This window comes from Nyctereutes procyonoides, unplaced genomic scaffold (assembly GCF_905146905.1).
Source record: "Nyctereutes procyonoides isolate TBG_1078 unplaced genomic scaffold, NYPRO_anot_genome, whole genome shotgun sequence".
Taxonomy (NCBI): domain Eukaryota; kingdom Metazoa; phylum Chordata; class Mammalia; order Carnivora; family Canidae; genus Nyctereutes; species Nyctereutes procyonoides.
Window position 1 is genome coordinate 41,087,368 of NW_026575126.1, and position 14,523 is coordinate 41,101,890.

A 14,523-nucleotide genomic window follows, 5' to 3' on the forward strand; every position below is an offset into this window, starting at 1 on the left:
TCCAACCTCAGGAGTACTGGTCAGGAGATGCAGGGTAAGAGCCCAAAGAGCCTGGGCGCTTCAGGGACCCTTTCGATACACCCTCCAAGCCTCCTGTGGGCGTCTCCGTCCTCCGGGGTGGAGCCCACGAGGTCGCTCCCGTTATCGGAGGCCCAGGCGGCTGACAGCCTGCAGGGTGGCGATCACAACCAGACCCGGCCAGAGGAGCACGGGCAGGGCGAACCCGCATGCCACCTCCCCCAACAGCGCGCCCCACGCCGCACCCTCAACGACCGGGTAGCTGCTCTGCGGAGAACGCTTATGCTCGTCCGTAGGGCCGGATCCCCACTCAGGGGGCCGGGTTCCTTCAGCCCAGACAAGCACGGGGAAGAGGTCTCGTCGCGGCGACCCGGGGACCCAGCCCGAGCCCCGACTGCTGCACCCACGTCGCCGGCCGCCCCCGTCCGGTAACCCCGCACCGCACGTGGCTCCGCCGTCGCCGCCGCGCGGCTGCAGAAGCGGAAGTGCAGCCAGAAGCCCCCGCGGCGAGCAAGCGGCCGGGCCCCGCAGGCGCGCGGCAGGGGGCAGCACCAGGTGGGCGGAGGGGGCTCGGCCGCCCCCGAGCTACCTGCGCTGGGCCCCGGGGCGCCGCCGCCGCCTTCGCACTCCCTCGGGCCGGCCCGCTCGCCGCCACGCACGCCCGGACTCCTTCCGCGCCGGCTGCCGCCGCAGCGCCCGGACCCCGCAGCCCCGCTCCCGCCCCGGAAGTGGTTGCGGGAGGCGCGGAGCACGCCGGGACGCTCGCCGGGCCGCGGAGCAGCTCCCGGCGCCGTGGAATTCTTCCCGTCCCGCACCCGAGCCTTCCGGTCAGCTCGCCGGGCTCGCTGTGTGACGCCCGCGGCAGCCAATGAACAGGGCGAGTTCGCCCTGGCCCGCCCCTCCGCTGGCCGGGGGAGCCAATCCCGTCCCAGGAGAGGCAGGACGCGCCTAGTCGCGAAAGAGCAGCGGAGGGGCAAAAGTGCGGTTGGCAGCCCAGGAATCGAACTCTGCCGAGGGCGGGTATTCCAAAGGCGACCGCAGCCTCAGTAGTTGGGCCGCGGCACGAGGGGCGGACGCGACCGGAGGGACGCACTGGGGACTGTTTATAGCCCTGTCAGGACCGCTCAGAGAGGGGAGGCGGGGGCCCGAGGTGAGCGGCCTCGGGCCTGCCGCGGCTGCGAAGGTACAGGTCGGGATTTGGGCAGGACGGCGGGAAACGGGGAGTGGGAGTGGGTGGGAATACGCGCGACGTGTTCTGTTTCCCAGCTTTAAAATGTAAAACCCGGGATCCCTGGGTGGCGCAGCGGTTTGGCGCCTGCCTTTGGCCCAGGGCGCGATCCTGGAGATCGGGGATTGAGTCCCACGTCGGGCTCCCGGTGCATGGAGCCTGCTTCTCCCTCTGTCTGTGTCTCTTTCTCTCTCTGTGTGTGTGACTATCATAAATAAAAATCTAAAAAAATAAATAAATAGGGATCCCTGGGTGGCGCAGCGGTTTGGCGCCTGCCTTTGGCCCAGGGCGCGATCCTGGAGACTCGGGATCGAATCCCACGTCGGGCTCCCGGTGCGTGGAGCCTGCTTCTCCCTCTGCCTGTGCCTCTGCCCCTCTCTCTCTCTCTAGGACTATCATAAATAAATAAAAATTTAAAAAAATATTTTAAAAATAAATAAATAAAATAAAATGTAAAACCCTGACGCGGGAGGCCTTTGGCGTCTCGTTGTCATAACGACGGGGCGCCCGCCCGGGGGCGGGGCTGGGGGCGGGGCCAACGGGCTGCAGCCAAGAAACGGATGTGGAGGCAGCGCCAGGATTCGGAGGAGGCTGGACCAGCTCTTGGGCTTAGCTCTAGGCGTGAACCCCCGGGCTGCTGGATGACCCTGCGCGATCTGGCCAGTTTTCACTGCATTTTCCAGCAACGGATACCTCCTTCCGCCAACAAGCTGGGCAGTTTTCAGCCTCTGAGCCGCTATATGTGCTCTTCCTGCTGCCCCCAGTGCCTTTCCCTCACTAGTTGCTCTGTCTGCCCAAAGAACCTAGAGTCTTTCTGGTAGTACCTGGTGCTTCTGTTGTCCCACAATCTGTCCTTCAGAGTCCCGTTTCTTTCTTTTTAAAAATCTTATTCATTCATTCATTCATTCATTTTTTTTAAAGATTTTATTTATTTATTCATTAAAGACAGAGAGAGGGATCCCTGGGTGGCGCAGCGGTTTGGCGCCTGCCTTTGGCCCAGGGCGCGATCCTGGAGACCCGGGATCGAATCCCACATCGGGCTCCCGGTGCATGGAGCCTGCTTCTCCCTCTGCCTGTGTCTCTGCCTCTCTCTCTTTCTCTCTCTGTGACTATCATAAATAAATAAAAATTTAAGAAAATTAAAAAAAAAAAAAAAAGACAGAGAGAGGCAGAGTCACAGGCAGAGGGAGAAGCAGACTCCATGCAGGGAGCCTGATGTGGGACTCGATCCCAGGACCTTGGGATCACACCCTGAGCCAAAGGCAGATGCTCAACCACTGAGCCACCTGGGCGTCCCTATCTATTTATTCATGAGAGACACAGGGAGAGAGGCAGAAGGAGAGGCAGAGGGAGAAGCAGGCTCCCTGCAGGGAGCCCGTCGTGGGACTCGATCCCAGGACCCTGGGATCACAACCTGAGAGCTAAAGGCAGACGCTCAACCACTGAGCCACCCACGTGTCCCCCCAGATGCTCAGCCACTGAGCCACCTAGGTTTCCCCGTTTCCAAAAAAACCTCCCCTGATGTGTGTGTGAGGTGCCTCCCCACCCTGCTGTTCACAGTTCAGGGTTCACCAAGCTCCAGCTCCGGCTTCCAGGAGTGCAGAAGATGCATGGACCCCACCACTCACATCTGTGGCTGCCACCCTGATGGGGGCCCTGACCTCGAGTTAAAGACAGGCCAAGGGCACAGCAGCCTCTGGCACTGCAAGGGATGTCCAGACACTGGCTCTCAAGTACCATCCTCCCACCTTCTTACCCCCGTCTTGACCCCTCAGGGACCAGGCCTTCTCCTGTTAGACTCTGGGACACAAAAGAGAGAGGGATCTGATTAAGTGCCCCGGGCATTAGGGATTAATTCAAGTGGTGACCCCAAAAATATCTCCTGGGGACTCCAACATGTCTGCTCCTTTGTAAGGGGGCAGTAAAGTGTGTCAGGTTTGAAATCGCCTCTTACTTTGATACAAATTCTATCTTTGTCTTTTACTAACAATATAACTTCTCTGAGTCTGTAAAATATAGATAATAGTATATGTTCTGTGGGATATAAAGTTAATATAATCTACATATCATATATACATATTCTATTTATCATATACATATACCTACATATGTATATGTATTATTATATATCACTGTATATATCTACATATAGTTGACCATTGAACAACACAGGGGTTAGGATTGCCAACCCCCCACACTGTCAAAAATCCACATAGAACTTCTTTTAAGGGGATCCCTGGGTGGCGCAGCGGTTTGGCGCCTGCCTTTGGCCCAGGGCGGGATCCTGGAGACTCCGGATCGAATCCCACATCGGGCTCCCGGTGCATGGAGCCTGCTTCTCCCTCTGCCTGTGTCTCTGCTTCTCTCTCTCTGTGACTATCATAAATAAAAAAAAAATTAAAAAAAAAGAACTTCTTTTAAGATCTTATTTTTAAGATTTTTAAGTAATCTCTATAATCTCTATATGGGGCTCAAATTTACAACCCTGAGATCAAGAGTCACATGCTCTACCAACTGAACAAGCCAGCACCCTTCTACATACAACTTTTGACTCCCCCCAAAACATTAGCTCATAGGCTACTATTGACCAAAAGCCTTATCAGTAACATAATTAGTCGATTAGCACATATTTTGTAAGTGTATTCTATATTGTATTCCCACACAAAGTTAGCTAGAGAAAAGAAAATCATGAGAGAAAATACATTTACGGTACTGAACTGTATTTGTCGAAAAAAAATGTGCACACAAGTGGACCGGTGCAGTTCAAACCTGTGTTGTTCAAGGGTCAGCTGTGTAGCTGTGGGCTCTGCCTGCAATGCACACACAGTCTGTTTTCACCCCCCATGATGTGGTAGATGCTTCGAAAAGGCAGCCCTCTCCCCCTACCCGGCCGAGCTGTTGACCCTTGACCCCGGGCCCTCTCATTTCGCCCTGTGTCCCCTGCAGGGCTGCCTGGATGATGGCATGCTGAGAAGCATCCCCGAGCCTGGGCCCCCATGGCATACCAGGACAAAGATACGGAGTCCTCACCTCCCTGGGCCTCCCAGATAGGGCCTTGGGATGCCATCCTCGAGGCCGTCAGGGAGCAGCTCCCATCTCTGGACTCAGATTCCTCCTTGGTAAGCAACCACCTTCTTCCTATGTCTTCCTGGGCCCCGACTGCCCTTTCTTCCCATAGCAACATGATGCTGACCCAAGAACAGTTTTGGAGCTTGTCTGCTTCTGTGTTGGTCATAATCTCAGTCTTTGTTCTCTGAATACATTTACTGGTACTCAGCATCCTCACAGGCCATTTCAGTGACCCCAAACCATGACTAGAGAATTCTTCTAAGAGCTTATCATGATGCATCGAAATGGTAGCATGCATTCATTGAACAAACATTTAAGGAGTCTACTTTGCTTCTTCAAGAACAAGAAGCCCTTTGTAACGTTACAGACCTGGGAGTCCCCACCTCACTATGATGGTAATTGTGTTTCTAGTTTCTAACATTGAACACCTAATGGAGAATACTGGGTGACAAAAGTGACTCTGAATTCAGCCTTTAATGGGTGCAGCAGGGTCTCCACGTGGTGGATGCTGGGGACTTCACTGCGCCCCTACTGATGGTGAAAGGTAAACAAGGCACAGGCAGGAGCTCCTTAGTAGCAGGTGCCACACAACACAGGTTGCAACGAGGCATTTAAGCAAAGCGCAAGGGGGATAGACGAAGCCTGTTGGGTTTGGGTACTACCTGGGATACCTGCAAAGATGAACACAGCACAGGTGTCTGGGCCTCGGGTATCTTCCAGTGCTCGGCAAGGCTAACAGAGTGGATAACGTGACCCTAACACCCTGTCATGTCTCCATTTGCTCTCACCTCCAGATATCCTCGCGGTGAGCTGAGGACTCCAAGTGTCCCCTCTCCCCTTAGAGATACCAAGTTTCTGTGTCATTTACGTGTTGGCTAAAAGTTGTAGGGCGGAGCGAAAGCTGGGCTCTTCTTTCAGCTACCTCCTCGCTGCCCTGTTCATTCAATGCCGGGCATTAACTGAGCACCTGGTGTATTCAAAGTCTTCGGGGGCGGCGGGTGTATGCAGAACTGGGAGCCCTGGATCTCCCCTTCACAAGGCTGTAGGGGCGAGTCCTTTCCTAAATCAGTGGCAGGAACCAGCCAGGGTGAGGGCCCCTGGGAGAAAGCTGATCTCCCCAGATGACTCCAGAGCCTCAGGGCAAGGGCAGGTGGATCCTGAAGCCCTCGGCTCTGCCTGCTGCCCTGTAATCCCAAAGTCCTCTCGTTTGTCCACAGTCGGACTGCGGGACAGAGGAGCTGTTCATCTTCCAGCGAGATCAAACTGCCCTGATCCCAGACTTGTCAGAGGAGCTGACTGAAGACCCTGCCAGGGCCTGGCTTGCTGCGGTCGATGGGTCTCCTGAGGTCTGTAGGGAGCAGGCTCTGGGGACTCTGTGGGCAGACTGGGGTATGGGTGTGGGTGTCTATGCTCACTGGACCCTAACCGCAGTGGGGGGCAAAGAGGTTAAAAGCCTAGAATTCCCTAAAATTTTATTGATTTAATAAGGGTGACAGTAGGGATTCAGAGGTAAGAAGGTACTCCTAGCTTGAGAGATGAGGTGAACACAAGAAACAATTAGAAAACACCACAGCACATTCTGTAACTAAGCATCATAGTCTAGTTAGTTTTTGCCAACCATCAGGGCAAATTTTCCATCTTCTTCTATTCGCATTTCCCAGAGACCAAAAATTCTATCTAAAATTAATAGTTTGATGCTTAAAATTAATTGCTGCTTTTATAAATAGAACCCATCAATAGGCTTTCATCACTGGGCAGGTCCCATCCGGTTAGGCCTGTTGGGCTCTTCTTAAAAGCTCCAGGAGACTAGCTTGGCTCCTCTGTGACTCTTATGACTAACTAGGGTCACTCATTAACCAGGGGAATGGCGCATTAACCAGGGGAACCAAGCCAGCCAGACAAAGCAGTGAAAGCAGACTTTATTCCCTAACAGCTGACAGCAGGGGACAGAGCTGAGCTCCGGTTTGTGCAGAGCTGACTGGGGTTTTACAGGGAGGAGGAGGGAGGGGGAGAGCGGGGCCCGCTAGAGTCAGAGTCGTGAGGATCACAAAGAGCCGGTCAGCGTGGGTGGGACTGGGCCAGGTGTGTCCCCAGCAGGTATGGAAGTCAGGAGAAGGGAGACAGGCCGGGTCCTTCCCGATGGGAACATTCCAAAGGAATGGCTCCGAGGCCCCCTGCAGATGCTTCTGGGCTGTAAGACACATGCTTACAATAATAAACCCTTTTCTGTAAATGCCCTAAGAAAGGGAGGTCAGGTGTTGGCTGGAAGAGACCCTAAATTCTCCTGCAGCATTGAGCTTCCCTGATCGGGCAGGCATTTCAGTGGGGGCTGGGGTCCTCCTAGCCGCCTGCTGCTGGAGGCCTTTGTAGAGTCTGGTCAAGTCTCTTAGTGCTGGTTTGGACAGAGTGGTTATGTGCCAAGCAGCCTGCACTTCTCAGTGGAAGCATGGACGCAGAGTCGTCTTACAGAACCAGTCAGGGCATGTCTCCCACCCATCACCATGACAGACATCACCCACTCACTCAGCCATCCTTGAAGTATAACCCCAAACAGAAATTCCCAGGGCTGCCGAGAGCTCTGGTTAGTTTGGGAGCAGCGATGTCCACACAACTTCATCTTGTGTTTTCTTCATTTCTACAATTACCTCAGCAACTCTTCTGGAGAATTTTTTTCCCCCGTCTGGGACAGGAAAGCCTGCACCAACTCATGAGGGCAGAGACTGTGGGCTTGCTCTGGAGTCAAAGGTCCTGGCTTTCTTCTTGTCACCCCTCAATAGCCATGTGGCCTATTCGCAATGGCCAAAAGGTAGAAACAACCCAAATGTCCACAACACACAAAATGGACCAACAAAATGTGCTCTATCCATACACTGGAACACCATGCAGTCCATGAAAGGGAATCAAGTACTGACACATGTTACAACTTCAGTGGACCTTAGGAACACGAAGCTAATAAGGACACAAAAGGACAAACAGTGTAGGATTCCACTCATGGAAGATCTAGAATAGGCAAATCCATAGAGACAAAGTAGACGGAGGTTACTAAGGGCTGGGGCGTGGGAAGGTACAGTCTCTTTGGGGTGATAAAAAAGCTTTGAAAATAGAAGGGTGATGGTTACACATTAGGAATGCACTTAGTGCCACTGTAGGATTTACAAGGGGCAAAAATAGCAAGTTTTATGTTACATATTTTACCACACACATAAAAATTCCCTAAAGTAAGGTTTGGAGGATGCTGAAGACACCTGTTTTCCCACAGCCAGGCGTGGTACCTGTGGGATTCACTCCAGAACCCCAGAGGCAGTGGGGCACAAGGACAAAGGCTTCTGCGTCCCTACAAGGCGGGGATCCTGGAGGGCCTGTGGAGAGCTGTGAGGAGGCCACTTCCCTTCTTCGAATGCCTGAGGACACCCCCCTGTGGCGGAAAGGCAACCAGGGGGCCCAGAGTCATCCCTGGGGGCCCCAGGGAGAAGCCACCTTCTCTTCCTGGGAAGGCAACCTGAAAACAGAGCCCCCCAGCGCTGCCTTACGGGCCTGTTGGGGTGCAGACTCCATAGGCCGCAGAGCCCTCCGTAAGGAGAGAAGGAAGATGATTGAGAAGGACATACTCTATAAAGTTACCCGGGATACCCGGGACTCAGCCTGCAGTGGCCAAAGTCAAGTGGAGGGGGCATCCTGTGCCGCGCCAGCAGCAGGTCTGAGACCAGAAACGCCCCCAGAGGGGTCTCGGGAAGGACCTCCATTGCTCTCCCTCAAGGTAGGCATCCCCCCTGGCCTGAGCTTCCTCCAGGAAGCTGGAGGAAGTGGCCATGAGCTTGTCCTCCACAGGCCCACCTGAGGCCCACCCTCTACACCTGTCCCAGTCTATGGGCTGCTGTGCCAAACTCTCATAGACTAGGGGCGCTTAAACCCCAGAAATCATCTCTCACGGTTCTAGAGACTGGGGGAGTCCCAAGACCACAACGCCCAGCACATTCGATGTCCAGTGAGAGCCTCTCTCCAGGTTCATAGTCAGCATCTTTGGCCTGGCCTCGGTGGAAGGCTCTGGGTCTCTGATAAGAGCTCCACCTTCCTGACCTACTGATCACCTCACGGCGGCCCCACTTCCAAAACACCATTACATTGGGGGTTAGAATTTAAACCTGTGAGTTTTGGAGGGACACAGTCTATAGCAATGACCTTAGGCCCCTAGGTTCCAGGTCCTCCAGCGGCTGATCATGCCTGTCTGCCTGTCCCAGGGTGGGTGTGGTCCCGGCAGACAGACCATCCTCAGCTCAGGTAAAGGTTACAAGAACAAGGAAGAGCAAAGAGACTCCAGCCTTCTTTAAAAAAAAAAAAAAGAAAGAAAGAAAGAAAAGGAAAGAACACCAATCTGAAGCATGCTTATAAAGACAGACGACCACATATAAGATCTAGAACAAATTTTGTTAAAACAGATAGTGTGAGCACCCGTTAACACTGTTTAGCTCATTAATGAGGGAACCAGCAGGATGATAAAGCCAGTTCAGAGAGACTATGGAAAACTGGGATTTTGTAAAACACTGGGGAGAAAGAAAGGAATGCTGAGATAAAATTGCACATTAAGTACACAATTGATCAACATCCTGCAAGTCAACAAAGCCATTTGTTACCTCTGGAGTTATCATCTCTACGGGACAGAGAAAACCACCGCATGTGTTCTCAGTTTTACAAAGTCCTACCGTGGGTGGACCCTGGCCAACCCTAGAAACCAAATTACCGCTCCCCACCACAGGGAGGTGGGCTCGTCAGAAAAGCTCCAGCATGACATCTAAACTTTGTACAATTCTTTTTTGCCTTATTTGCAAATTTTGATGATTTTCTTAACAATTTAGAGAAAACTGGCATCACGTTGTGCATGAAGGTCATTTTCCCCAATTTCATTCTTACCAATTGCTGTTTAAATAAGACATTCTATCCTGTTTGGTCTGAGGCACTTGTTTTCACTCACCTCTAGGGCTGCAAGGAGCTGCAGGAGAGTCCACAAGCTCCTAATTCACTTCCTCCCTCCTCTCATCACACCCAGGCGCCTCCAGCGCTCTCTTACAAGTCCTCCCATGATAGGGTGATAGGGCTGGTGATAGGGGCCGGCCCAGAACAATCAGTTCCTTAAGAGAGCAACACGTTGAAGCTTCCCAAGACTTTAAACCTGTATGGGCCTAGAGAGCTTTAAGAAAACACCGGGTTTCCAGGCCAAACAGCATTTATGCCAAAAACAAAAGTATTGCTCAAAAAAGGCATAGGAAGGAGACAGCAGGAGGTGCTGTGCCCCTCTCCCCCACTGTGACGGAGGTGTGGGGGAGAGATTGCCCAGGTGGGCAGGCACCCAGTCCCTGACTTCTAACCCACGACAACCCACGATGGCCTCCATTGGTCGGCAGCTGTGGAATCGGGCACTCCCACCACCAGGCCCCTGCGGCTGCCTCTTAATCACTGCTTTAATTATTTCAGGAACTTGAAGAGTGGGATTTGGATCACATCCTTCAGAGTCTGGCAGGGCAAGAAGGCGACAGGGGAGATCGCGCACCCGGAGCCACGTGGTGGGCAGCTGACCGCCTGGGCCGAGGTCTGACCTTGAACGCCAGGCCCCAAGTGCATCCCCACAAGCAGCTCCTTCTAGGCCCTCTCAATAAAATAGGGTCAGCCCTGCAGCCAACCACATCCTCTCTACTGCTCAGCCCTCACACCCCCGAACACACCGATGCCAGTCCGTGGAAACTTCCATCCATCCATTCATTCATTCACTCATTCGCCCATTATATATATGACCCCCTACAAGGAAGTGGACAAGGTTCTGAGGCTCTGGGGATATGAGAGGGACCTTCAGGCAGGTCCCGACCTTTGAGTGACACCTTTCCCTCCTGCCCACCTCCTTGGACCTTCTTCTGTGACTGGTGCTCCTTCAGCCAGCCCGAAGCAGAGCCGCTTCCACCCCCCTCCCCATTTAAAAGAAAGCCAAGGCTGGGATTACTGGCTGCATTCTGACCTTGCTCTGGGCAGTTCTGTAAATTAAAGGAAAGCTCCTCCTCCCCTCTCCAGCCACAAAGGTAAGTGGAGGCTGGCCTGAGGCAAAGAGCAGCGTTTGGGGTTCCAGCCTCCAATTCCAGAGCACCCCCCCCCACACCTGGCTGACCAGCCCTGGTGCTGTTTCAGCAGGGGTTTGTACTCTAACGCCTTACAGCGTGTGGAGAAACCCTCCCTCCTCCAGGCAGGGCCTGCCCTACCTGCTTAGCTTACCCCAGTGGGTAAAGCTGGGTACTCCAGGACGTTCCTTATGGCACGGTTTACGATTGGGGAGAAGAAGGCTCTCAAGCTCGGTGAAGCGAATCTATGTGTATTGACACAGAAAATCTGTTCAGTGGAAAAAAAAATCTATAGAGGATAATCTTGCTGCTTTTTTTTAAGTGAACACTTTTTTTTTTTTAATTTATTTATTCATGAGACACAGAGAGAGGGGGTGGGGGACAGAGACACAGGCAGAGGGAGAAGCAGCCTCCATGCAGGGAGCCTGACCTGGGACTTGATCCCAGGTCCCCAGGATCAGGCCCTGGGCTGAAGGCAGCGCAAAACTGTTCATTGTGGTTCCCTCCGCCGCGTGGGACTTGGGGTGAGGAAGCGAGGTAAAGGAGCGGGAGCGGGGATCCCTGGGTGGCTCAGTAGTTTAGTGCCACCTTTGGCCCAGGGCATGATCCTGGAGTCCCGGGATCGAGTCCTGCATCGGGCTCCCTGTATGGAGCCTGCTTCTCCCTCCTCCTGTGTCTCTGCCTCTCTCTCTCTCTCTCTCTCATAAATAAAAATAAATCTTAAAAAAAAAAGTGATTTGTGTAAACACATTTCTTAAAAAAAAAAAGGAGCGGGAGCGCTGTGAGTGGCAGGGGGGGCGCACGGCGAGCTATAGCCACACGAGGGAGCCCGAGGGGCCCTAAGGCTCAGGCGGCTGTAAGCAAACAGCGGGTGTCCCCACTAAGCAGCCTCCCCGCCGTCTCTCCCATCAGACCGCATCCAGCCCAACACCCAGGACAGACTCATGGACCAGCTCACCCTTCTGTGTGCCGCACAGTCCAGAGGCGCTTCTGCCTGGAAGGTGCCCGCTGACGCGCCCCAGGACACCAAGCCGCAGGAGGCCCGCAGCAGGTGAGACTCCTCTCCTCTGTGGAACTGACCGGGGCTGCTCGGCTCAGGTCCTCTTTGGGTGGGGCGCTTGATGTCTGTTTCTCATTTCATCTCAAGACTCTGATCGGGCAGCTGCTGCTATTCTCTCCATTGTATAGATGGGGAAACTGAGGCTCAGGTAGACTTACCCAGGCCTTACACGGCAGAGCTGGGACTCAAGCCCCAAAGCACCTGCTCTTTGCACACCCCATGGGGACCCTCCCTTCTCCATCCACTGGCGTCCTGGAGCAGGCCCTGCCCCCCTGGTGGCTGTTAATGAGGCCAGCCCTGCTGTCTGGCCTGAGCCAGGCCAATCAGAGCCTTTCTCTGAGAATTTCCAATCTCCCCACCTCTGGAAGGGAGTGGAAGGCAAGAAAGGCCCCATCTGTAGTGGGAAAGACAGGCTGGAGGGGCAGAGGTGGGCACAGGGCACTGGGATCCCTTAAAACCTAGTTTCCCACACTTTGGTTGTTCCACTCGTTTCTAGGAATCTGAGAGCCAATGAATGGGCTTCTGTTCCTGCTGACCCAGTGACCAACAGAAATATCTAGGGTGCCTGGGTGGCTCAGGTGGTTGAGCAACCAGCGCTTAGTTTCGGCTCAGGTCATGATCTTGGGTTCCACACTTGGGAGTACGCTGCCTTCTCCCTCTCCTTCTCCCCTTGCCCCACTCCCTACTCCCCCTTACACCCTGTCTCTCCCTCAAATAAGTATTTTAAAAAAGCGACATCTAGACCCATACTGTTCAATTGATAGCCACTGGTTGGCCACCCATGGCTACTGAATGCTTGAAACATAGCTGGATGCAACTGAGGAAATGCATTTTTTAAATTTATTTTTATTTTATTAAAAAAATTTAAGACCTTTATTTGAGAGCACACACAAGTGGGAGGAGAGGCAGAGGCAGAGGGAGAAGCAGGCTCCCCATTGAGCATGAAGCCCAATGCAGGCTCCATCCCAGGACCCCAAGATCATGACCTGAGCTGAAGGCAGATGCTTAACCGACTGAGCCACCCAGGCGCCCCTAAAATTCATTTTTATTTTTTAAGATTTTACTTATTTATTCATGAGACACACACACACACACACAGGCAGAGGGAGAAGCAGGCTCCATGCAGGGAGCCCAGTGTGGGACTCAATCCCAGGACCAGGATCATGCCCTGGGCTGAAGGTGGACGCTCAACTGCTGAGCCACCCAGGCATTCCTAAAATTTATTTTAAAATAAAATATAATTTTAATTAGCTTATAAGTAAATTTAAATAGTTGCTTGTGGCTAGTGGCCACCACACTGGGAAGCACAGCTCTAGAACATTTCAATCCCCACCAGATAGTCCTGATGGACGGTGCTGGCACTCTGGAGGGCTGTTCTGAAGAGCCCGAGAGCAGGTGCTCCTACAGGCCCTAGCTCAGGTCACACCGGGTAATTACCCAGAAATGACTCAGAAAGCCTTACTCTCTCATCTCAGATCTGCTCCGATGGAACCGGGCTTCCAGGCTGAGCTGGGCCTGACACTGGCCAAGGGCACACAGCCAAGGAGCCCAGCAGAGCCTCCTACCATCTTCATTGATCTGCGGCCCTCAGAGCCATCAGACATTGGGGCCTTGGAAAGGTACTAGGAGTGGTGACAGCCCTGCTTTGCAGTGGTCACCTTGGCCTCAGGAGGAGCAGGGGCATGGACAGGTGGGAGTAAGGCCAGTGTGGGCCGGTCCCAGGGCACCGCTCAGTGGAAAAGTACTTTAGGCCAGGAGCTGAGCCTGGCCAACAATCCCACTGGGTCCCTCCAGCAGGCTCTCCCTGCAGGCAGGGAAGAACCCAGGCGGAGCTCTAAGCAAACAGAGTGGGGACTTGGGTACATTGCCCTGGGGTATGTCCCTCTACTTGGCAGAAAGTCCCAGTGGCCTTGTGTCAACATCCCATGAAGCCAGCTTTCCTCTTCCCTCAGCCCCAGCTCCAGTTCCTCTGACAGCGAGGAAGAGGAAGAGGACACAGAAGCTCTCAGAGACCAGCAGAGCCCAGCCAAGTGGGAGTGTCCTTCCTCCCGAGGGTTACGGTAAGCACCAAGGGGATCCCACCACCCGGGGACGTCCCATCTCTGCTTTCCACAGCAAGGCCTCAGCCGGACACATTTAACATTTGTGTTTCATCTCTGTCTGACCCACAGGGGGCCAGCACGTGTGGGCCTAGGAGTGGTCTGGGAGGTGGCCCGTGGTACTCCACCTGGGGCCCAGCCGGGACGGCTGTCCTCCCAACACACCAAGGACACCTTAGTTCGCTCCTGAGAGGGGATTAGTCCTTGCCTTCTGAAAAACAGTTCCCCAAATTGATTTGCTCCCTACTAATGATAGCATTGGAAGTGAAGCGATGTCGGGATCGGGTAGTGATGGTTGTTGGCTAGAGATGAAAGGCCTGGGTGAGGTAGGAAGTGCAGTGTCACATTCAGAGAAGGCCCGCTCCCCACGATGCAGAGGCCCCACTTTGCTCCTAGAAGCCTTCAACATGCTGACATGCCCTCAGCACAAGCTGAGAGGCCTAAATCTCTCCCTGTCTTGAGAACCAGGGAACACACTTCTGGAAGCGCTCTGGCCTCCTCGCGTTGGGAGGTCTAGCTCCACTTGGTGTTGGCTGAGGTGGTTTCTCTTGTGTCACAGGGACTGTACCGGAAAAAGTCAGCTTCTCCAGCAGCTCAGGGAATTTCGAAAGGGGACGGCTCAGCCCAATTTGCCTACTGCTGCGGGTCCTGGTAGCCAGAAGGCTCAGGTACCTGAAGATCCAGCCACCTCCAGAACCAAGAGGAAGCCACATGTACCACCGTGGGCTGAGAAGCAGAGCACCCAGGCCAGATGCCCAGGGGGCAGTCCCAGGGTGCTAGGGGACGACAGCCAGGGAGACCCTGGTGCCTCCCCTGGGCCAACTGTAGCTGCCTCCAGGACTGGGATCTGAGGAGCTGGGCGGGATCACTCCACTCTCCATCCACATGCCCAGGCCCCTGGCTCTCCCTCGTTCCCGTGAGAAGGTGCTTCTGCAGCACAGGGACCCT

General features: G+C 53.9%; 2 protein-coding genes and 1 long non-coding RNA gene across 10 annotated transcripts in view; 1 reads left to right on the forward strand and 2 right to left on the reverse strand.

The window, feature by feature from the left end:
• Positions 1-756, reverse strand: part of ANKS3 (ankyrin repeat and sterile alpha motif domain containing 3) — a 30,915-nt gene extending 30,159 nt beyond the window's left edge. For 2 of the 4 annotated variants that reach the window (XM_055341216.1, XM_055341215.1), the window contains exon 1: positions 608-756. The gene's annotated coding sequence lies outside the window, so the exon portion shown is untranslated. Of the gene's footprint in view, positions 1-263; positions 561-607 lie in introns of those variants that run through there. The other 2 variants (XM_055341218.1, XM_055341217.1) reach the window with 2 other exon arrangements.
• A 225-nt stretch (positions 757-981) lies between these two features.
• Positions 982-14,500, forward strand: DNAAF8 (dynein axonemal assembly factor 8). Of its 3 annotated transcripts, none has more exons than XM_055341219.1 (9): positions 982-1,201; positions 4,193-4,365; positions 5,533-5,661; positions 7,575-8,072; positions 9,785-9,899; positions 11,329-11,467; positions 12,952-13,095; positions 13,429-13,536; positions 14,135-14,500. In XM_055341219.1, the coding sequence occupies exons 2-9, from the start codon at positions 4,243-4,245 to the stop codon at positions 14,424-14,426; spliced, it is 1,548 nt and encodes a 515-aa protein (XP_055197194.1). In that variant the 5' UTR covers positions 982-1,201; positions 4,193-4,242; the 3' UTR covers positions 14,427-14,500. The 3 variants fall into 3 exon arrangements, with proteins under 3 accessions (XP_055197194.1, XP_055197196.1, XP_055197197.1); XM_055341221.1 differs by having other exon boundaries at positions 982-1,168; XM_055341222.1 differs by lacking the exon at positions 12,952-13,095 and having other exon boundaries at positions 985-1,201.
• On the reverse strand, positions 6,219-11,456 carry LOC129520190 (uncharacterized). 3 transcript variants are annotated; one of them, XR_008666507.1, is made up of 3 exons: positions 11,375-11,456; positions 10,571-10,661; positions 6,219-6,506 (listed from the first exon to the last, which is right to left on the reverse strand). It is a non-coding gene; the product is annotated as an uncharacterized LOC129520190 (long non-coding RNA). The 3 variants fall into 3 exon arrangements; XR_008666506.1 differs by having other exon boundaries at positions 10,558-10,661; XR_008666505.1 differs by having other exon boundaries at positions 9,285-10,661.
• Positions 14,501-14,523: the final 23 nt, after the last annotated feature.

Bases quoted from the DNA above. Each gene is read 5' to 3' on its own strand.
- DNAAF8 (XM_055341219.1), top strand. From the start codon at position 4,243: ATGGCATACCAGGACAAAGATACGGAGTCCTCACCTCCCTGGGCCTCC. The intron at 11,468-12,951 runs GTGAGACTCCTC...CTCTCATCTCAG, and splicing joins CCGCAGGAGGCCCGCAGCAG to ATCTGCTCCGATGGAACCGG. The intron at 13,537-14,134 runs GTAAGCACCAAG...CTTGTGTCACAG, and splicing joins CCTTCCTCCCGAGGGTTACG to GGACTGTACCGGAAAAAGTC.